We start from the raw sequence: 22,130 nt of genomic DNA on the forward strand, positions 1-22,130 counted from the left end.
GGCCGCAGTGTTAAGTGGCTGCTAAGTGTTTCCCCTCTTGTGCCGCGCTGGGAGCGGCCTGGGCCGTGAGGGAGGGAGCCCGCCTCAGCTCTGCGGCCTGGCAACCTCCGTCCACAAACTGCAAAAGGAAAAGTCTTCTCTTCAGCTTATAATGTACAAGTTTCTGTCTGCCTGCGCTGCTTTCCCGGGTTCCCCTGCAGAGCAGGTCCTGTCACAGCTGCGCCGTGGCCTGTGACCCGTCCCCACAGCGCTCTGTCCTGGGAGCCTGTGGTGAATTAGCGTGGAGCTGTTACCAACAGGCCCTCTCCAAACAGCTGCTCTGCTTTGCCAAATGTCATTTTTGCACTCTTGAGAGCTCGGGGAAAATCTGGGGGTGGTGCAATTTGGGGCTCAGTATGGGGTTTGCAGCCGCACAGAGATCTGCCTTCTGTGGGGTCTCTTGCATTGGTCCCAGGGTAGCAAGGTCTGCATGGCACTTGTAATATACCTAAAAACACCAGATAATTTTTTTCCTGGGAAAAGCTAATCAAAACCATAAAAAGGAGGGGGAAAGTGCTATTTCCCTGCATCAGAAGAAAATGCTGTGTTATGTGAGCTGCTGTAAGGAGCTGGGTAGGAACTGTTTCTTGTGCTGCAGCATGATAGGAGATATGTACCACTTCTTCAGAGCCTCTCAAAACACTCTGCAGGCTTTTACCATTCCTGCAGCCGCCCACAGAGACTTGCTCAGAAAGCTGCCCAAGTTCAGGCTGTGCCTGTGCTGCCAGAGCTCAGCAGCTCTGTCCTGGCCAGCCCTGCACTTGTATTTCCTATTTTCTGGGTGAGGTGTTGGGCACTAACAGGGACAGGGAGTCACATGCTGGCCCAGCTGTAGGAGCAAGAGTTTCATCAGGCTTTTTCTCTGGAAAAACTCAGCTTTTCCCCATGGCCCCGTGTGTATAAATCAGGCTGCATTTGCTTCACAGTGAGCTGAGCCTGGATTTAAGGAGCTAGGTTGTGAATTCTGGAGAATCTGAGACCACTGCATGTTTTTAATGAAGCATGAAAGTAAGTAGATATCAGTGTAGAGCTATCTGTTTTATTTTGGGCCCTGTTGATGACATGCTGTCTTTTCACTTTCCAGTACTCATTCTGTGCAGATGGCACAGGATCCTTCACAAAGAGTTGCCAAGAGGCTCTGGGATGGTGGCCTCTGTGTGCCAGGTGGGAACGGGCTAAATGAGTCCCATTTAAATGGCAGGAAGGCTTTCCTCACCTTTCAGAGGAGAGGATCTCTTAGATGCAGCTTGTACAGCTCCATGTTGTCCTTCCCTGCTTGTGCAGGTCCAGGCAGACAAGGCACCTCGCTCTAGCCCAGTTTGTTACAGCTGACAGGGTAACCCTTCCTCCCAGAGGGAAACCTGAGGGTTGGTACTGCACCCACCAGCAATAACCCAAGGCAGGTTCTTTTGGAAGATGGCTTTCACATTTCAGCTGTCTCCCAGGCAGTGACTTGGTGCCTCCAGCTGCAGCTTGCTCTCAGGGCAGAATGCTCCCCTGGGAACTCTGCCTGGGCAGAGGTGGCACTGCCACTCCAGCCCCATTAGCCAAAGCCTGACACCTTTTCTGTTCTGCACCAGCCTGGGAGCCCCAGGCAGCAGCCAGTGATGGCAAGATACCACTGTGCTGGAGAGCCTGTGTACAAACCAGCTCCCTGCAGGGTCCTGCTGAGCAGTAAGGGTTAAACCTTCACTGAAGGTGGGAGAAATGCCAGAAAACATTTGCCTTACTACAAACCCAGAGGGGAATGTTTCTTTCTAATCAGCTTCTCAAAGAGATGCAAAGCAAAAGCTCTTGGCCTGTGCTTTTGTCATCACACATGCCCTCCCTCCTGCCCTAGCTGATCCCTCGGCATAGGGCAGAGCGTGCTGTTAGAGCTGGGCTCAGCAGGATTCATCCCTGCTGCTGGAATGGGCTCAGAGCAGAGCCCTGTGTGTCACTGCCTTACCCGTGTCAGATCCACTCTCTCTCCCATCCCTTTCCATACCCTCAGCCTCCAATTTGCCAGTGAATTGTTAGACACCAGCACAGTCACCTCTGGCTTCCCATCAGACTGCCTGAGGGCTCTCCATGGATGGACAGATGAGGGTAATGTGCTAAATTCCCCCTTTGCTAGGGATGAATTTCCTGGGGATTGCTCCTATTAGCCACGCTTTCCAGCAATAGTAACAAATTCACTTTTTTTTTCACTTTTAAAATGTTTCCAGTGCAACTCGAATGACTGGGAGAAAGCTGATTGTTAACTAGTCATGGGTAATTAATGGCTCCACCTTCCCCATCAATCAGCTGGGAGAAGCCAAAAGGATTTGAGTACTTGGAGCAAATGTGCTGTTCCCCAGACATGCTGATACACAGTGTGCAAATGAAGTGGCAGCAGGAGACCATCTCCTAGCCTTTGTGGAAGCAGCAGTAAGTCATGATACACATCCCACGCTCCTGTCAGGTGAAGTCTGAAATTCCCAGAGCTGCTGCTGCTGTTGTGCAGTTTCTGACTGTGTGGGATGTTGATTCATCTCGCTGCTAGCTTGAATCTGACCCAATTTTTGTTCTATTTTTCCTTTTCAGATTCTGATTATGGTTGTCTTTTTCCGCTTTCTACAATTAAAATACTAGCATTAGGAAAGCAGGACATGGAGGGGGGAGCACATGCAATGCTGGCTTTCCTTCTGTAGCAGAGCAAAAAAACATTTCTGCATCCTATTTTGTTTGTGTCTGGTAGTGGCTGTGCAAGCCCAAGCAGAGGTCTGACCCTGATACCATTTCAGCTGGCCTTTTCCCTTCTGATTTATTTCTCCCCATATTTAATGAATAATTTCCATTTGAGCCACAAGTTGACATTTCTCCACCACATGCTATTCCTCTCCTCAATATGCTGAGACTCCACAGCTCTGGATGTCTCCAAGTCACCTGAGGGAGGAAAGCCAGTGGTTTAAAAGGGGTGCCAGCAAGGCTGGACGTGGTTCTGCAGAGGTGCCAGGAGCCAGTGGACCATCTCCTGCTATAAAATCCTCCTCAGGACTTCCCAAATTCTCCAACCCTTTTCTTTAAAACATTCTTCCTTGCCACACTACGCAATGGTTTTTCTTTCCCTGGCTAGCACTGGGATGCCTAAAATTCAATATACTACTGGAAGAGAGTCAGTCCCTGCTCTGATGAAGTTCCTTTGTCCTCTCTGCATGTCCTTGCATTGCCTGCTCCAAAAGGCAGTAAAAACAGAACTGAAGGCTTGTTGTTTGGCTGTAGAAACTCACTAAATAAATTCAACATTTGTTTTGTACGTCAGACTAAAGATCAAATGTCCCAGTAACATCACTGATAAAATAGAAAGAAAAAAAACCCCCGTTTATTTTATTTGGAATAAATCTAGACAGTGAAAGAGATGCAGCCTTGTAGCAAGTTCTTTGTAATAAACAGAGCTCCTAAATTTGCTGTGCAGGACCCAGCCCTGGCCTGTTCAGAGTGAAATTCTGCTTTTGACCTCCACATTTTGAGCGTTTTGCTCCTGTAAATGTTAGTACAGCCATTTGTGTGTGTGCATGCACAGAACCCCTTCCTCAGGAGGTGCAGTGGCTGTCTTGGGCCCTGGAGCTTGAGCCTTGATTGCTGTCTCTTAGCACTTGTAAGCACTTATAAGCACAAAAGCTAATGGTCACACTTGCAGAATAAACTAATTAAGGGAAAATGCTCAAGCCCTTGGATTTCTGCTCAGCCTTCCCTGGGTAAGAGCAGTGCCTTGAGCAAGGCATAACTCCAGTTCCTGATCCTTCCGGGAAGAAAGTGCAGCTCAAGGCTGGGAATGCAGCAACTGGGCAGAGGAGGGACGTTACACCATCAAATGTGTTCATTGTTATTCACAGTCGTGCTGTTGGAGAAGGCATCAGGGGTGAAGGGATGTGTTGCTGCAGCATTCCAGTGGGGAGAGCAAACTTTACACAGACTGTTAATCACCCACTTGGGAAGGAAGGAGCTGGATGCCGTCCTGATTCTGATACCAGATATCAAGAGTAAAATGATCCTGTGTACTTAAGATGAGAATCATCACAAACCCATGGAACAGCCAAAGAGAAATCCCCGCTTGCTGTTTAAGGGATTTGTTTTTATTTTGTAGCTAAGTCCTCAACCGATGTTTTCAGTCTTGTCTCTATTTGTTTTAAAGTGCGTTAGCAGTAAATCAAGGTGCATTTCCCCTGTAGGGTTTCCTGTATGTCAAAGCCATGTTAATTCTCTTTGATTTTCTTCCCCTAGCCGCAGCCATTGCTGCAGATCCTTCCTCTCTTTGTCCCTTTGGACATCAAAGGCTCGCAAGGGGACAACCCTGGCGGGAAGCTCCTCCCTGCTCATTAGCCTCCATAAAACAGGAACTCACCTTGGCTAGCTGTGCCTGGAGTCCCATCCTCATCCCGCTCACTCTTGACACTGGATCTCGGAAGGAAGGGCTTGTGCTTGCTTCAGGAAATCAGACCTGCTTTTGAACGGGACTATTTTGGCTCCCCTTGGAAGAACTCTGGTGGCTCTCTTGGCCCTGCAAGCTCCTCGACGTCACAGTACATGGAAAAATGCAAGCTTTACCAGGTAAGTGAAGGACTCCTTCCCTTTCTCACCGCACAGAAATATCCCAGACCCATGCCAGGAAGGGGGAAGCGCTCCTGAAGGCCTTACCAGCATTTTAGAAGAGTGCATGGGGCTGGAGAGGATTTAAAAACTGGGTTTTTTTTCAAAAATTGTGAATTTGAGTGGGTTTTTTTGAGAGCCTTAGAAGATCTTTTGTAAAGGTTTGCTCACAATTGTGCCCAAAATTCCCTTACCCACATCACCTTGTGCAGTGTGACCCTTCAGCTGAAGGCTGGAGGTGTTGTTTGTGTATTGTCTGCAAAGCACTGAGTTCTTCAGGTGGAAGGCCACAGAAAGTTTGTAAATACTTGTTATATTTTTGATAACAGTTCTGATACAAACCCTCTGGTTTTGGGGGTTTTTTTTCCAATTTCCTATGTTCTTTGAAAGCATGAACCCCAATCAGGCGTAGCCAACTCCTTCCAGGCTCACGCCCAGCACAGGATTTCTGTGATTTCCGTGGGGTTTCATTATGTTTTCCTTCAGCCCATCTCATAGCATGCTGTTAATCTCTCCTGTGTGGAGCATTGTTGGATTGGGCACAAGGACAGAGATGCCTTGGGACACTAAGGGCCAGCCCAGAGGTGCTGTATTTATCAGTGCAACTGAACCCTAAATTTACTCTGTGGTTTCACTCTACATCAGAAAAAAACCCTGGCCCAGTTTATAGGCACATCAGAGGTGATTGTGCAGTCTCAGCTTCCTTGCTCTTCCTCTGCAAGATGTCTCATTCATGACAAAAATACACGTGCAGTGATTTAGATTATTTCCACCTTTGCTGCTGTTTTGGGTTTTTTCAGTCCCTGCTGTGTTGATCTGATTCGTACTGATTTCTGCCACTTGAATTTTAAGTTGAGAAACAAAGGAGCAGCTATGAAAAAAAAAAAAGTAGACTGTATTATGTTTTTTTTCATGTTAAAGATTCCAAATATTGCAGTATTCAGCTAATTTTCTTACTGGGTTGCTTCTGGTGTATGACCCCCTACAGCAGAAATGTTCCAGGTGATGACTGGATGCGTCTGAGATGAAGCTGTTGCATTTGTAGAACATCATGCTTTTGTTATTGCCAAAAAACTCTCTGGGTCTGGGAAATGAGGCTCTCTCCAGAGGGTCAGGGTGTTTCTGCTGACATTGAGAAGATCAGAGAACATGGGAGGGTTTTTTTGCTTGTTTGCAAGATGAATTTATTAGAAAACTTTGTATATTGATGTACATTCCTCCCTGGTGGAGACTGGATAGCTGTGAGTGTTGGGCTTTGCTTGGAAGATAACAGCAACACATGTAATAATAGCTGATTTTAGTCAAGATAAGCATAGCTTTTTCCCTTATTGGAGTTTTCCCAGTATTGCAAATCCTATCCTACACATTTTGGGAAGGCTGCAAAAATTTTTCAGATATTTTAACATTGTCTTGGTAATGGAAAATTAATTGAGGAACTGCTTTAGGTGAGGCAATTGTACTCCAGCGTCTTCTATCCAGAGATCTTCTCCCTAAAACTACTAAATTGTCTCACATTTCTCCTTCTTTCCTTTCTGTCCCCAAGATGACAAAAAGATATGCACAGCTCATTCTAGATACAGAGACTGTAGCACAAGCTACTCCTATTGCTGTAAGGACCTTGAAATCCATCACAGAATAGATTGAAGATCTCCCAATTTTCAGTGCCTTTATCCTAGCAGCTTCCTCCCTTTCAACCTCATCTGGACATAAAGAAATTGTTTGTGAACAGGCCATGTATGGTGTTACCAACACAATGATAATAGGAATATTTTTTAAAAAGTAAAATTAGAACTGCTGGAAAAGGTTGAAATCTCTTTTTGATAATAATGGTTTGAAAACCAAGTTGCACCGAAGAGGAAACCATAGAAGTGCAGCTCACACAAGTTCCACTCAGTGCTTGGACACTCTGCCCAAACCTCTCCGTGCCATAGTTCCAACACTCAGGCATCTTTGTGGGAGGGTGAGTGCATGAGCCTTGCCATCAGTCACACAGGCACAAACTAGCAGGGAAACAAAAATCCAAACCAAATCAGCAAACAGAATCCTACCAACAGATCCATCACTGCAGGGTCCTGCTGGAGCTGACAGCAGCTGAGTGGATCCATTCCCAGCTCACACCCTTGCTGGGCTCCAGTCCTCATGCAGACTGATCATGTCCTGCTTCTCAGCCTCAGCCTGTGCACACAGACCTGCAGGGTGAGAGGCATTAACTGCATTTTCAAACCTTAGCTGCAGCATTTGTTGTCCCTGTCTCCTGTAGCATTGTGCTCCTACAGGTGCCTTGTGGACTCAATGTGGTAAAAACCAGATTTTGACGTCTGCCTTTGATTTTTAATTCAGTGTTGAACTCCTTTCACTTCAATTCCTCTCGACTACATTGGAAATCTCCCCACTCTAAAGACTCCTGAGATCTGCCTTCTTGTAGTCTCTTTTAATGGCTTTGGAATTTGCTTAAAGAAATGTTAATTCGAAAATTCATTTGGGGAAGGAGTGAGCATCTGTCTAGCTAATCAAAACCTGTTTGCATTTATTTGTGACTGGATGGCTCCTGTGGGAAATCAGCCCAATTTTATTGTAACTCCTTTTGATACATGTGCTGCACTGAGCTACCAAATGCATGTCTCATGGCAGCTTTCATGTCTTTGCAAGAGGATATGGGGGAAGCTTTCGTAAGAAGATGTTAACAGGCTAATCTTGGTGAGCAAACTAGGTGTCACTTCTTGGCCAGTTCATTAATGTTGGATCAAAGCAGAAAAAAGGGTAGAGGATTTTTTAAATGCCTAAAGACCTCTACAAACAGACAAAATTACATTTTAATGTTTTCTACTTCTTAATCCTTAGGGAAGAACCACTTAGAGTTGTATTGGGTTGTTTTGGTGGAAAGATGTCCCTTTGTGAAAAAAGCTAATTTCTCTGAAAATAGTTGTCTACTTTTTGTGAATACTCTTTTGAAGACATTACTCAGGAAAGCTGTAACAAGGTAAAATTTCCCTTTTTTCTGCTGTGCTCTGAATAAAACCTGATCAGGATGGAAGGCAGAAAAATCTACCTTTTAAACAAATAGCTGTGCCTGGCTGCTAATGCACCACCCAGAGGGGACAGCCCAGCTCCTGTGGGTGCTCTGCTGAGCAGGCTCCTCACCCCTCCTCAGGGCAGTGTTCTTAAACCCTGCTGGGCCTGAGCTCAGCCCACCACAACTGTACTGGGTCACATTCTCACCTAAAATGGAACTGGGCTTTTCAGCAGGGCAGCAGCAATCTTGCCTGCCTTACAATATTGCTGAGAGCACCTGCTGGGGGCTTTAAGGAGGTTTTTAATCCAAAAGCTGTGCGGAGGTGATTGGTACCATCGACACCAGAGGCAGTTCCTCCAGAATGCTTTCCCTTTCCTCTTCCCCAGGCCCACAGTTTGGTCCTGTGCCTCCAAGAAGAAGAGCAGGCAGATTGCAGCATTGCCATGGTGTGTTACTGAAAATACACCTTCCACCCCCTCACAGGCTCCTCAGTGGTCCCCAGCTGCACTTCCAGTTCAGACCAGCCATTCTCTTCTCAGAATATAGTTTGTCCATTCTGTCTCTGTCACCTCCTTTTCTTGCCTTCTCTTACATTTAGGGCTCCTGTCTGTCTCATCTTTGTCTTCTGAGGGCATTTTTCACCTCTGCTACCACCTACTTGTCATTTTCCCCTATTAGCCACTGGTGCACTTAAAATCTTTCCAGTCCTTTCAGCTTTCACTGTATTCTCTTCATAAAGTGTTTTGTGTAACCCTGATCATACCAGCACAGTGGCTTGTGGCTACCTGCCAGCCTGGGTTTTGTAACAGTGGAATTTAGGTTGAGTTGGTACAACACACAGATCTTACAAAAGGCCCTACCAGCTAAAACCAAACCTGTTGGAAAAGGCTCCCTACCTCTGAGCCTACTAAGTCAGAAAAATCCTTTGGAGAAAATTAACAGTTTTTAGAGGTTTGTAGTGGCACAGACTGCCAGACCAGGGTCAGTTCCCCTCCTGTCTGTCTGCAGTCTCTTTTCTCCCTCCAGACGTGAAAGCGCCGTGTGAGGCCCTTCCTTCCCCCAGCCTGGAGCCCTTCCCACAGAGCTCCATCGTGGTCACCCTCGAGGACATGGGGCTCTGGATGAAGTTTCACCAGATAGGAACTGAGATGATCATCACCAAATCTGGCAGGTAAGGGGCACAGGACAGCTGACCACACACACCACACCCCTCTAAGCTGTTGGCAAAGTCTCCAGGTGATCACTTTTTGAATGGTGGCCCTTAAACTGCTTTTGTAGCCAGTTATGCAGATCTTCCTGTTTCTGGCAGAAAAATGGCACACTTTCAGGGTGTCATAGGAGTCCAAACTGTGAAGTGCAAAAGGTTACTTGTGGGGCTGATGTGCTGAGAAAACTCCTGTACCCTTATCTCACCACTTAACACTGGTGTTCTTCCTGTCACTTTGAGGTTGCTCTGGAAGTGCCCTGGGCTTCCTTTGCCTGGGTCACAGGCAGCAGCAGTTGAGCAGTAAATGTTTGGGTTTGAGTCTGTGTTTGCAGACAAAAATATGGCCCAGAATCTTAAAGATCTGTGTGTGCAGACTCCAGTGAAGTATAAATGAGTCATGTATTGTGGAGCTTGCAGTGAAAGAAGATGGAATCGTGAAGCTGTAAAGTATTGTGTCAAAGCTGCTGTGAGCTGGAATAATCCCTTTGGGTAGGGAGGTAGCTGTCAAAGCTTTTTTGCAGAGTCAGAAGTTAAAAGTAGTGGCAGGGAGTACGGGAACAGAAAGCTGGGTGTGCTCTTAGATGAGAGCACGTCTTCTGCCCACGCTCACATTTAATCCATCCTCCAGGGCTGTGAGAGCTGCAGCAGGCCAGGAACTACGTACAGCCTCCAAATAGTTCCTTTCAAGTTTCCCACTGGTGTGTTAGAGGAATTGGAAGAACAAAAGCTGAAACAGTGTCGGCCCTCAGTGACTGCTGCCCTGTTAGTGTCTATCCCATCCAACCCCACAGGACTAAACAGTCCATCAGTGAGATGGACAAATGGTCAGTGGCTGGCTGGAGAAATACTGCTCACAGGGCTTTGCACAGTAGTGAGTAAATGTGACACGCTGCTTGATCATTAACAGCCACTGCACAGAGAAACCATTGTACTCTATTTTTCATTTCTCCTTCAGACGAATGTTTCCTCAATGCAAAATCAAAGTCTCTGGCTTAATCCCATATGCCAAGTACCTCATGCTGGTAGATTTTGTGCCAATGGATAACTTCAGGTACAAGGTAAGTACTTTAAATAATAGAATTTATGCTGTCCTTTCATCTTTGTTTGAAATAGATTAATCTTTATGCTTCACTTGTCACACTGATAAATAAATTCTCTTTGGACAAAGTTCAGAAGTAATTGATGGATTTTATGTCTCTCTGGAGTTATTTGTCAGTTTTGCTTGGGGAGCAGCTGGAAAGGTAACTAATTTTCGTTGTAAGCAGTACAGTTTTAATCATGATTAATGTCAGACTTTTCTGGCAGCCATAGGGAGAAAGGGAGGAAAAATGAGACCTAAACTTGGAGCTGATTTGGTAACATGATCATGGCTCATAAGAGAGAGTCTGCTACTTGTGTTTCAGAGGAGTGCACTGAATGGACAGTGAAGCAAACTTGCTGGCCCTTTTCTGTACTGCAAGGATTTTATTTTAAGCTCCAAATTTCTGTCTTTCCCTTCACAGTGGAATAAAGATCAGTGGGAAGTTGCTGGAAAAGCAGAGCCCCAGCTCCCTTGTCGCACCTATGTCCACCCAGATTCCCCAGCTCCTGGCAGCCACTGGATGAAAGAACCTGTCTCCTTCCAAAAACTGAAGCTCACTAACAACACTCTGGATCAACATGGGCATGTAGGTTGTGCTGTGCTCTCTTGGAGTTCATTGAAGATGAACTTTGTGGGAAATAAGTAGGATTTGTGAGAAATTAGATGATGTAGAAGTTAAAACATATCCAAGTGCCCTTTCTTCTTCCCTCAGCCCAGCTCTTGTACCCCCTTAGCTCCCTGCCAGGGAAGGAGTGGGTCTGTGCTGTCACTAGAGGGGCTTGCTGGAGACACCCATTCCCAGCAGGAGTCCCTGCTTAGGAATGGGTGTCCTGGGAGTCTGCACAGGGGATCTGCAGTGTGCTGGCAGTGGTGGCACATGGCAGCCTTGTCCTTTGTGTGTCCCAGATCATCCTGCACTCCATGCACCGTTACAAGCCGCGCTTCCACATCGTGCAGGCCGATGACCTCTTCAGCGTCCGCTGGAGCATCTTCCAGGTGTTCAGCTTCCCTGAGACTGTCTTCACCTCTGTCACTGCCTACCAGAACGAGCAGGTATGGTGTGCAGGCTCTGCTTCTGGACACGCTGTGAAATTCCTGTAGAGGAAGGTGGATCCTTCCTGTCTGCTCATCCTGGGCACCTGTGGTGAAGAGTGGGAAGAAATAGGCACATTGTGGTTCCTGTGGAAAACATCTCCTCTGTGATGAGTCATGTGCTTTGATGGTCCTGAGTGCACTGTCAGACACAGACACAGTGTGACACAGAACTCCAAATGCAGTAAAAAATATGGCTGCAGGTCCAGATACAGATCCTTACCCTTATATTTATCTAGTCAGATGAATCCCACCCTAATCCCTGCTTATCCTGGTATGGTCACTTCTCTCTGTGGGTCAGTTCCATGATGGGAGCTGCTGGGAGAGCTGAGATACTGTGACAAGGCCATGTCCAAAACCCTCGCACAGTTTCTCTCTTGTGATAAATACAATTTATCTCTTGTGGGGTCACTTCTCTCTGTGGGTCAGTTCCTGATCCATGATGGGAGCTGCTGGGAGAGCTGAGATACTGTGGCAAGGCCATGTCCAAAACCCTCACACAGTTTGTCTCTTGTGATAAATACAATTCATCTCTTGTGATAAATACCTTGTGATAAAGGTGAAGGTCTTGGAACAGTCACTGTGATGCTGAGTCTTGTTCGTTTCATTTAAAGATTACAAAGCTCAAGATTGACAACAATCCATTTGCTAAAGGTTTCCGTGAACATGGGAAGAACACTCGAAGGTAAACTGTTTTTTCATTTTAATTTGTTTCTAGCTGGAGTTCACTTGTGAATTTTGCCCAAGGTCTTTGAACAAAACCCTACCAGCCAGCTCTGCTGAGCCTGCTGCATTGTGCACACTGCATTTCCCTGTATCTGGGAGTGATGTCCCTCTGTGCAGCCTCTTCTCAAGAGACTTGGGGAGTAGGAGGTGACAATTCCTACAGAAATGTGGGAGGTGTGACAAATTTGAGACCTGCACTCCCTTGCACGTTGGAGCTAGACTGGAGTCTGACATGTGAATAGCAGTGATAACAGGAGTCCACAGCAGACCATTTGGTCTCTTGGAGATCAGCTTGATTCTGACATTTGGAGGCTCCCTTGTCTCCTTTTCCTGTGGGTGGAAATGTGTCTCTTCCAGGGGGAGATTTTGTCTGCAAGAGGGAAGATGGATCCAATACCAGTGAGATCTCCTGCTTGGTCTGAGGGCAGCCATTAGATGAGTTGAAAAAAAGGCTTAAATTGCAACCCCAGACTGGCAATAGAGAAGGAAAAAAAATGGAGGTTTTTTTTCCAAGCAGAAAATGTTACAAATATATCTGAGATTTTGTTTTGTGTTATTTTATGCCTGAAAAAATCTCAAAAAAAAATCCTGATGAAAAAGGCCAAAATTTACTCTTTTTTACTTAAACTCTAAAAATGTTATGGATTTTCTTTCTCCTCCTAATATCTAGGCAAAAAGCTTACATCCAAGCTACCCCCCCCATCTTGTTTCTTTCCAGGGAAGGACGAGCCAAATGCCAGAAACCCAGTCCAGCCAAGAGCCAGAAGAGGAAGCTGCCTGAGGAAAAGGAGCCTGCTGCTGAGGAACGTGGTAATATTGATCACAACAAACCCAGAGAATGATAATATTAAATTATTTTTAAGCTAAATAATTCCTTGCTCCAGCTCATGGTGCTGCTTGCAGTAGCACAGCTAAGGAGAGAGGGCAGGCAGGGCTGAGCACCACAGTATGTGGGCAGAAGGGAGCTGGAAGGGGCTGTTCCCTTAAGGCAGAAGGACTGCAGGAGGTGGCTGTGTGTTTCCTTCCACCATCCTGTGATTACTGCAACTGCCAACAGACCACTGTGAGCTTTGCCTCCCTCTTCCCCTTTCTCATTCTTTCCCATTCTTTCTTTTCCCTGCTTTGAGTCAGATTTTGAGAAGGATGAGAATGTCGACGTGAAGGAAGAGAGTAACCCTGTGGTGGTGAGCAGTGGCTATCCCTTCTGGGGCTCGGAGCAGAGCAGCAGCCAGGCCTTCCCCGCGGCCTCGCCGGTGCCTGCTGAGCAGAGGGAGGCTCTGGCCAGAGAGCAGCAGGTGCCAACGCCGTCCTACCACACGTACCGGTGAGTGCTGCCTCCTGCTCCAAAGCCACACTGCAGCTGGAGGCATTCCTCTTCTTCTGCTGGGGATTCCCTCAGAAAAAACAGCCAGGAATAGGGGGAGGATGCCTTTCTGTTGGAGAGCACACGTGGTTGAGTGATGGTAGATTAGCATGGTCATAGGTGCAAGGATAGCCTTTCTCTTCTAGTTCGAACCCACTGGTTCTGGCCATGCTCATGTCTTTGTAGTGTTCTTTATTCTCCTGTCCCCAACTGGTCTCCCAGCCAACTCTGAGTACTACAGAGCTTGCCTGTCCTTTGGAGGAAGTGTTGTAGGAGTTACAAGATTTCAGTCATTTTTCCTTCCTCATTACAAAATTGGGTGTGAGTCCAGACTAGAACTTAGCCTGAACTAAGTTAGTCTGGACTCACTTTCTCTGGCATTTCATTTTTCTGTGAGTGTGACAGCAAGGCTTGGGCTAAAATCCACAGTAAGATGAAGCAGTAGGCAAGGGGAAGAGCTTGCCCTGCTTTTCCCCAGGGCATTTTTGTGGGTTTTCCATAGTTTTCCACTGTGGTAGGTGTGACTTGTTCTTCTCTCTGCCCTTGGGCACAGGTTCCATGAAGCTGGGGACAGCCAGCAGCTTCCCAGCCGTGACACCACGACCTTGAATGATTTCCGGGCAAGGTGCCACGCCTTGGATCTCGCCATGGTGCCCGAGCACGACTCCAAACAGCTCCCAGAGGGCTTCACCAACCTGCCCCCGCTGCCCCCCCCTCTGCCTCCTCCCCAGGACTACACAGGAGTGGTGAACATGGCTCTGGACTCTGTGGGGAAAGCCGGGGCCCGGGCGCCCATGTACAGTCCCTATGGCACCGAGCAGGGCCTGGGGCAGTGGGTGGTGCCTTCCCACAGCCAGTACAGGGCAATGAGCTACTCGGCCTTCTCCACGGAATACAACACACAGGGAACTCCAGGACATGCCCACGGCACCGTGGCAGAGTGGAGCCAGTACCCTCTGTTCCCCTACGCCTGCTGGTGAATGGGGAGGACCCTTCCCAGTGAAAAAACTGAAAGAAAATTGTAAATGAGATTGAATTTACTGTTGGACTTGTGAAGCTTTGCCTACACTAGGCAGAGGTATTGCTGCAAGCAGTAGCGTGGGACCTTCACTTCCTTGTCTCCTTGCACAATCCTCACCATATTTCACAAGCAGTGGTTGAACTGGTGGCTGCCCAGCCATGTCACTGTGGATCAGGCTCAATGTGTTCTACAGTGGTTATTTTCCCAGCAGGAGTAGGAAACCACAGGTCTGCAAGAACAGTATTTAAAGAGCTGCTGAACTCTCAGTCAGTGCTGGCACCTCGCATTTGGCAGTTTCCAACATCCCCTCCTCCTGGGACTTGGTGCAAGGAAATAGTGGCTGAGGACTTCCAGTGAGCCATCCACATGGCCAAAAAGCTGTAGAAAATACTGCAAAGGCGAGCAAAGCAAGCAATGCTGGTGAACTCTGAGCAGCTTCCTCAGTTAGTGTAGTCAAAGTAAAGCTAGAATCTTGCCTTTCTTCCAGCAGCAGATGAGAGTAAAATGCACAGCAAGCAAGGTTTGCCTGGAGCACAGCAGGGGCAGAGTTTGCAGTCTGCAGGCAGGGGAGTTTGTTCCATGCAGGAGAAGTAGCAGCAAGGCTGTGTGTGGTGTCTCCTGTCCCCCTGCCCATCCCTCCTCTGCCAGCCCTAGATTTGAAGTCAGTGAAATGCTCTTCATTCTGTGGAGGGGGAGGGACGTTCATGGAATGTGGGGGGTTCCTCTGGGGCTTTCCAAGGTTGTCAGAAGCAGGGCCATGAACAGCAGTGCTCTGTGTCACTCCAGCCTCTTCCTTTGGAGAGAAAGGAAATTTTCTACTGTGAACTTACTCCTGCTCCCTGCCACCCCTGGAAAATATCATTTATAGCTGTGGCTCCTGCAGTGCTCTGTGAGTGTGTGAAGTTATCTCACCTGTCTGGGAGTCTGCAGGCATCTCTCCATGTTTAGTTATCAGAGTGGTTCCACCTCCCTCCTCTGTGGTCCCATCCTAGGCAGGAGCAGCCTGTGCACTGCCATGCAAGCAGGGATTCATTTCATCTTCCTGTTAGAAGGGGGAGGCCTCCCTGTTTGCCCAAGTGCAGATGGCCCTGGCACTGGGGACTTGGTGACACAGACTCACTGCTTCTCAGGGAGGATAGACATGCTCCTGGCTGTTATTTAGGGAATGTTTTCATGTCACACTAATAGCTGCCATGTGCCTGCAGCCATCAGTAGGCACTGAGGTGTGGCTTTTAGCCTGTGTGCCAGATGGTTTTCTGTGTGCACACGTGTGAGTGAGTGTGTGTGTGTGTGTGTGAGTGTGAGTGTGTGTGTGCAGCAGGATGATGTCTCTGAACAGACCTGTGCAGGTTTGTGCCTCAGGACCCCTGTGCAGGGACACTGGGAAAGGCTGTGCACCAGGTTTTTGGGGCACCAACTCCTCACTGTGCATCTGCATAGCATAGGGATGCTGAGCCATGTTGTTATTGTTAAAATTACTGTGAAAAGTAGCCCTGAAAATTTGTGGGCTCAGCTACAATGACTGTTTTCTTATTTAAATTGTATATTGTGAACCGCTTTTGTACCACAATTATGATATTTACAGAGCAGCTGAGTACTTCCCCTGGGCTTCCCAGGGTTTGAGGATATGCAGCGTTGAAATAAAGGTCAGACTTTGCCACTGTACATGTACATAATGCCCTGTGAGCCTCCCCTCTGATGGCACCCTGGCCAGCAGTGATTTGTACCTGCTGTGCATGACACACATGTGGATGTGAGCAACTCACTTAAAAAGAAATCTGACTGGGGAAACAAAATGTGGAGCAGGCTTTTTTTAATCCAAAATATCATGATTCCCTGCTGTCCAAATGCCAGCTCTGTGAAGGCAGGTCAGCTGTAAAAGGCTGTCTCTGGCCATTAGTAGTTAATTTTCCTACTGTCCTTCACATCTTTGAAACGAGAGGAGCAGAATGGCCGGGGAATTGAGTGAGTGCCTTGGGCACCATGTGCAGGACCCGAGGGGGGTACTTTGTGCACGGGATCGCTGCCAGCAGCATGCCCACAAGAGAAAGAGAGAGAGAATGCATCCCCCACAGGTTACCTGGTTGGATCTGTTTCTTTATCTTTGTAGCTGGGATGCGTTTCCCTGTCACAGAGCGCTAATGAGGATGAAAAGCTGCAGCGAGCATGAGTAACTGAGGACAGCTGGGCAGCACTGGGGAATTCCTGTGAAAATACGAGTGCAATGCTGTTTCTTTCGAACCTTTGCAGTAGCAGTGCAGGTGCTGCTGCCCCCTGGGCCTGTCGGTGGAGCTGGTTTGGCAGACGCCTTCTGCACTGGGGTAAAAGACTCGGCTTTGTGCCTAGGACGAGCCATCAATTACTCATCAGCCTTCTGTTGCAACAGGACTGCTCGCCCTTCTCCAGTGAATCATCCAGCTCGGAGAAGTACCTATCCTTTCTCTCTGATTAGAGCCTGCGCTCGGCTCGTTCGGGAAGCCTTGGGAGATTTTGCCTGTAGGTGTGCTCTGGACTCTGCTCCCGCCCCCGCCCTGTGCAGTTCCCACTGGCTTGTTTTCTTCTGCTCTGGCATTTCAAGTCTGTATGAGCGCGCCTGGAATGCTGGTTTTGCACGCGTGTGAGATAATGTAATGCCTCTGACAGCTTCAATAAAAGGAAATGAGACGTGTGGAAGTCAGGCCATTAAGACTAATAAAATAAACTCCAAAGTGTAGGTTTTGTGCATCTTTCTCAAGCGCAACGTGCTGTGCTTTAGTCATGTTACCTGGGGCTGGTTTGTACATGCATGACACGCTGTTGATTTCAGCATTCATTGCTCTCCACAGAGTGTTCAGTGAGCCTCAGGTTACCTGCTCACACTGCTAGATGTGACTCAGGCTCTTGCACCAATTCTTTGCAGCAAATTGTTTATTTTCTTTGTGTTTTCTGCTCCTCTCCTGCAGAGAAGTTACATAAGGAGGAGGGCAAATGGACTATAAATGGGATCTAGGTAAATTTCCTATGGGCAAATCAAGATCTTGATTTATTTTGGTTTCTCCTACTGGTTTTTGCAGCCTTAAACCTTGTCTGACACTGCTTCAATGCAGATGGGAATGGCAGAAAAATGCGTTCCTGCCGATGCTGCGGTTCTCCCCCAGGCAGCTGCAGGCTCGGCAGTTTCCCTGCGGCACAGAGAGCTCCCGGCTCTGTGGGGACACGGCCAGCCCGCCAGCCCCGCAGGCTGTGGCCTCTGCACTTGGCCCTGCGCTGGCTCTGCAGAAACAACTTCCAGCTGGTTTAACCAGGAGCTTTTATGATTTCCAGCTGCTGCAGGGACAAGGATGTGCGGGGCTGGTGCGAGCCAAGCTCCGGGCCGAGCTCCCCCCGCGGCGAGCCCTCACGCGTGTGGGGAGGGCAGGGCCTGCCCGGCGGGCCGAGGCGGCTCCTGGTCTGCAGAGACGCCTGAGCACATCGCGGGAGCAGCATTTCCCTGCTGGGCTGGGCTCTTGGAACGCCTGGTGCTGGGCAGGCAGGCTGAGCAGGACTCCTGGCTTGCTTTGGGCTGCCCCCAGTGCCGGGATGCGCTGTCTGCCGTGGTGCTCCCCGAGCCTCCCTGGAGACTGCAGGCGCTTTTCCTTGGTCTGCCCACGTACCGGCTCGCTTTAAGGCGATCCAAGCAAGCGGTGCAAACTCCCTCTCAGGAATAATAACATTCTTTCGAGTCAAATGGGTTTTTATTGCAGAGCTTAAAATCCACTTAATTCCCAAGCCCTGGGGTGGGATCCATGCGGAGCCTCTTAGCAGGGGGGAGGCAGCATTTGGCTGGAGCAACAAGCAGCGCCTCAGGCCGGAGTGAGCCACATCCCTGCTGCCAGAGCTGCCCACCACGCAGCCTCCTGTACCTGCCTGCCCTTGGCCTCCAGGTTCCCACTGAGCAAAGAGAGAGGCATAAAACTGTGCAGGGCTGGTTGGGGAATGGAGGCACTTCTCCAGATGCAGGTTGGGGTGAGCTGTTCTGTGTCCCTCAGCCGCTCTCAGGGCCACGGCCTTGCTGCAGTGTCAGTGGCTGTGAGGGAGGCCTGCTCCTGTCTCCAGGGCTCTGTTCCCAGCCCTCTGCTGCTGGCCTGGCCCCTGCTCCTCCAGGTAAGCTGATTTTACTGTCCTGCCTCGCAGAGCTGTAGTGAGTGAGAGCTAAATGTGCTTTCTGGACATTGCAACAGGAGGAACACAGGGAGAGGCTTACAGGACACAGTGAAGGGAGTAGGAAAGGTGTTTCTCCCCCACAGCACACAACACACATGTCCCAGAACAAATCCAGCAGCATTCTTGAAACCTGGGCCTGAGCAGAAGTGTCAGACAAAATTTTAACCGAGGGTGAAGCAAACCTTTGATGCAGGGTTGAGAAGAGGTGCTGCAGCTGTGCTGAGCAGTGTTGCTGTTCAGCTTAGTGTTATTTCTTTTTTGTTTTTCCAAGTTTGTGTGAGTTTGTTTTATGACCTGAAGCACTTTGCTGTGGGGTGCTGGATTGCCTCTGACACTTCTCTAATACTAAATTTCTTTTCTTTGAACATGCAGGTGTACAACTGCAGTGTTCCTGCCCAGACAGCACCCTGCTTGGTGAGTGTAATGGATAGATTTAATTTTAATCTCCTACAGTTCTTTGGGGACATGCTGAGATTTTTATTTCCTCCTCCTCCTCTATTTTTACTGAAGAGGGTAAATGATGTGCCTCCATAAAGCAGAGTGGGCAGCCGGTGATACAGGATGGGCACTCCCATCAGTCATAAAGCACTGCTCACTTTCAGTATCTCTGCCTCTCGTTGTACAAGTATGACTGTACATGTGAAACAGCAGCTGTTCACAGGAGAGACTTCCTGTGTGCTGGAAGCTCCCATCTGTGGGGTCGTGAAGCAGGGGCACCTGTGGTCTCTGTAACTGTACAGTCCTTGCCGGGAGATGGTGCATTGAGGGTGATCTGCGTGGAAGAGCTGGTGCGGAGTAGCCAGGGATGAGTCAGGCGTGATTGCTGTCACACCACATGGGGGTCTGTCCCCATGCTGAGCAGCCAGCCCTCTGCTCGCCCACAATCTGGTTCGGGCTCTGCTTCACCATCTAGAAGGGGCTCAGTGGAGACAGAGCTCTCCAGAGCAGCTCAGGCTCTGCCCAGCAGCATTCGGTGAGGGGGAAATGGGAATTGCTTCAGTAAGCTAAAGTCAGCCCACCAGGGATAAAGGCAGTGAACTAGAGCAGTGGAGGGGATGTGATCAAACCCGCTGTTCACCAAAAGGATGTGCTGAGCATTGCACTGACAAGTGCTGAGTGACACTAATGTGCTCCCTGTAGAGCCCCTGGGGACACGAGGGCATTTTGTAGCTCCTGGATGAGAAAGCTCTGTGTTCTGCCCCCCAGGCTGGGCTGGGCTCCTCCCGCAGCCGCCGCGGGTTCCCGGTCCGGCCCGTATGGCTGTTAATGGCCTTGCCCTGCCTGCATCCTCAGGGAATAATTGCCTCACACTTGAGCAAATGTGCTCGGTGTTTGAAAGGAGTCTATCGATTTGTGCGTATTCCTGGAAGCCTCACAGGGCCCTGCTCCCTTTGAAGTGTAAAAGCATCTGTCTGTCTCTGCTTCTCGAGCAGTCTCCCGCCCCATTTGCATCTCCTCTCGGGCTGCCCAGGAATCCATCCCTGGCCCCATGCCGTGCTCCGATTTTGGCTGCCGAGAGGGCTCCCTGCCACGGGAAGATGGGACTTGGAGACAAAGGTGCAAAGCTTCAGTCTAGGGAGGGGGCTGAGCTCAGCTTGCAGCTGGGGGTGCTCAGGATGGAGCTGTTCCTGGAGGCCAGTTTCCAGGAGACAGACTGGGAGTGTTCTTGCTGGGTACTTATCTGTGGTGGGTGTGTTAATTAGGAAGGAGAGGAAATAGCCTCTGGCTTCTCCCAACGTTAGCACTTCACTTCCCTTGCCAGACAGCGGTGCTTGGTAAGGAGGAGGGTCAGACCTGGACTCCCATGTGGGTGGGAGCTGAATTGCACAGGAATGACCAGAACCCTTGATGGTTCTCTGATGTGCATCTCAACAAATACTACTGAAATGTTGCCAGTCCCTGGTGTGTGTGGGGGAACTCAGCCTGTGATTCTCCCCATCTCACCTCCCCTGGACAATGGGACTGGCCCTGGACGGGCTGCTTGTCCCTGCCAGGGCATTTCCTGTCAGCACAACCTTACAGGGGTGACTGCATTCCTGGAGCTCTGACACTCCTTGGTCATCCCTGGGGTGGTGGTGGGAGCACAGTGCAGATAACTCCAGGCTGGAATTGCAGGGGCTGCCTGTAGCCACTGCCATCCAGCACCTCCCAGATGGTGCTCTGGGTTTCCTATTTCAAGGGGCCCCAGCGGAGCAGCCATGGCACCTCGCTGCTGGAGGCAGTAAATGGGCTCCCATCTGCTTTTAATGATCAGTAGCACTTTGGTGCTTGTTTATTCCCGTGTTTTATGCTTCAGCAATAAAATACTGCTTCAGTTTGTTCAATCCATCCTGGTGCTGGATGCAGATGAGTTCACAGGCTCTGACAAAGAGGTCCCAGCGGTATACAGGATGTTGTCTGTTTCGGTTTTTTTCAGACAGCTGGGCAGAATCAGATGATGTGGCTTTTAAAATACAAACATCAGTGGGCAGTATAGAAGGCAGGGCACACAGCTCATCATGTCTAGCAAAGAAATCATGCCCTTAGATTAAAGAAGACTTGTTTCTGGAGCTGGAACTGTCTGCCCTTCTATCCTCCATAGGGCAGCACAGAGCTCTGGTGTGGAGACTGAATGAAGTTAGTCCCAACTTTAAACGAGATACTGAAGGAAATTTTAGTCCCCAAGTGCTGCCTGTGGCAGTCACTGAGCTGCATTGTGCTTTAGCCATCCCACCACAGCCCTACAGTGGCACTGGCAGCAGCAGAAGCACTGGCAGATCCACGTTTTGCCATGGGCACACACCAGCTCAGTGACAGGTTCCTGGTGCCAGCATGCTTGGGGCAGCTACAGTGGGCTGGGAGCTGGGGTCAATGCAGTCATCTATTAATTAATCTAAGGGGGCACCTGTCTGTAAGGGGCTGTGGGGCTTTCTTCCTGACCCCAGCACTCGTGTTCCCTGGCTGGGAGCAGGGAGCAGTCTGCCAGCAGCTCTGGTGCTGAGGGCATTGTTCTCCAAAGGGACAGGCAGTAACACCTGGCACATCTCTGGAACTCAGGATCTGGGATCCTGAATCAGTTCTCAAAAGCTAGTTAAAGCTTTTCAGCATCTCTTGCAGGGGACACTAAGGCAAAGAGATTAAAGACAGTAAACCACAGGGGGAGAAATGGGCTCTTTGTCTCCCTTCTGACTTTTATGGACACCTGGAAACATTTTGCCTTCCCATGTAACATTCATCTTCTACCCTAATGGTGGAGAAACACTCTTCTCCACTTTATGTCCCAACTCTATGCTCCTTGGAGGATCTTTAACTTACCTCTAAAGAGCATTGATTTTCTGCAGCAACCCTTTTCCCCAACTGTTTGTCAAGGCTTGGAGCTTTAGGTGGCAACTAAAGGGAGAAGGATTTTAACAGACTAATTAACCTCCCTCCAAGTCATTCAGGGTCTGTTCCCTTGGTGCCACTGGTGTTGCATTTGTGCTAATTTCCCCTGGAAGGTCTAATGTAGGGGGAGCGATTAAAGGAGGCTTTTCTCGGGCAGTTTTTTCACAGCAGGAAGAGGGAAGGTGGCAGTGGCTGCTCTGTTTGGTTATTGCTGTCCCCAGGGTCATCCAGCCAGCCGCTGCTGGAGCCAGAGCCCAGCTCCCTGCTCTAGGAATGAGACTGGCCAGGTCCCAGCAAGGCAAAGCAGTCCCTCAAACCTCACCAGGTACCCTCTGAAATGGGGCTCTGGGTTACACCAAATGTGTCACCCCAGCTTCCCAAACAAACATGGGCTGTCAGTCAGGGTGGAGGGAAGGATCTTCTGCAGAGCTG

The 22,130-nt window shown here is 49.0% G+C and overlaps 1 protein-coding gene across 1 annotated transcript; it reads left to right on the plus strand.

The window, feature by feature from the left end:
* The first annotated feature begins 4,239 nt into the window (after positions 1-4,239).
* LOC120510384 (T-box-containing protein TBX6L) lies at positions 4,240-16,825 on the plus strand. The gene is made up of 9 exons (XM_039726180.1): positions 4,240-4,611; positions 8,690-8,834; positions 9,826-9,928; positions 10,373-10,537; positions 10,858-11,004; positions 11,658-11,728; positions 12,488-12,579; positions 12,901-13,093; positions 13,686-16,825. Exons 1-9 carry the CDS (start codon positions 4,596-4,598, stop codon positions 14,110-14,112), a joined length of 1,359 nt encoding a protein of 452 aa, XP_039582114.1. The 5' UTR covers positions 4,240-4,595; the 3' UTR covers positions 14,113-16,825.
* Positions 16,826-22,130: the final 5,305 nt, after the last annotated feature.

Source organism: Passer montanus, unplaced genomic scaffold (genome assembly GCF_014805655.1).
Source record: "Passer montanus isolate IOZ18808 unplaced genomic scaffold, ASM1480565v1 scaffold57, whole genome shotgun sequence".
Classification (NCBI taxonomy): domain Eukaryota; kingdom Metazoa; phylum Chordata; class Aves; order Passeriformes; family Passeridae; genus Passer; species Passer montanus.

Bases quoted from the DNA above. Each gene is read 5' to 3' on its own strand.
- LOC120510384 (XM_039726180.1), top strand. The intron at 8,835-9,825 runs GTAAGGGGCACA...TTTCTCCTTCAG, and splicing joins ATCATCACCAAATCTGGCAG to ACGAATGTTTCCTCAATGCA. The intron at 13,094-13,685 runs GTGAGTGCTGCC...CCTTGGGCACAG, and splicing joins CCGTCCTACCACACGTACCG to GTTCCATGAAGCTGGGGACA.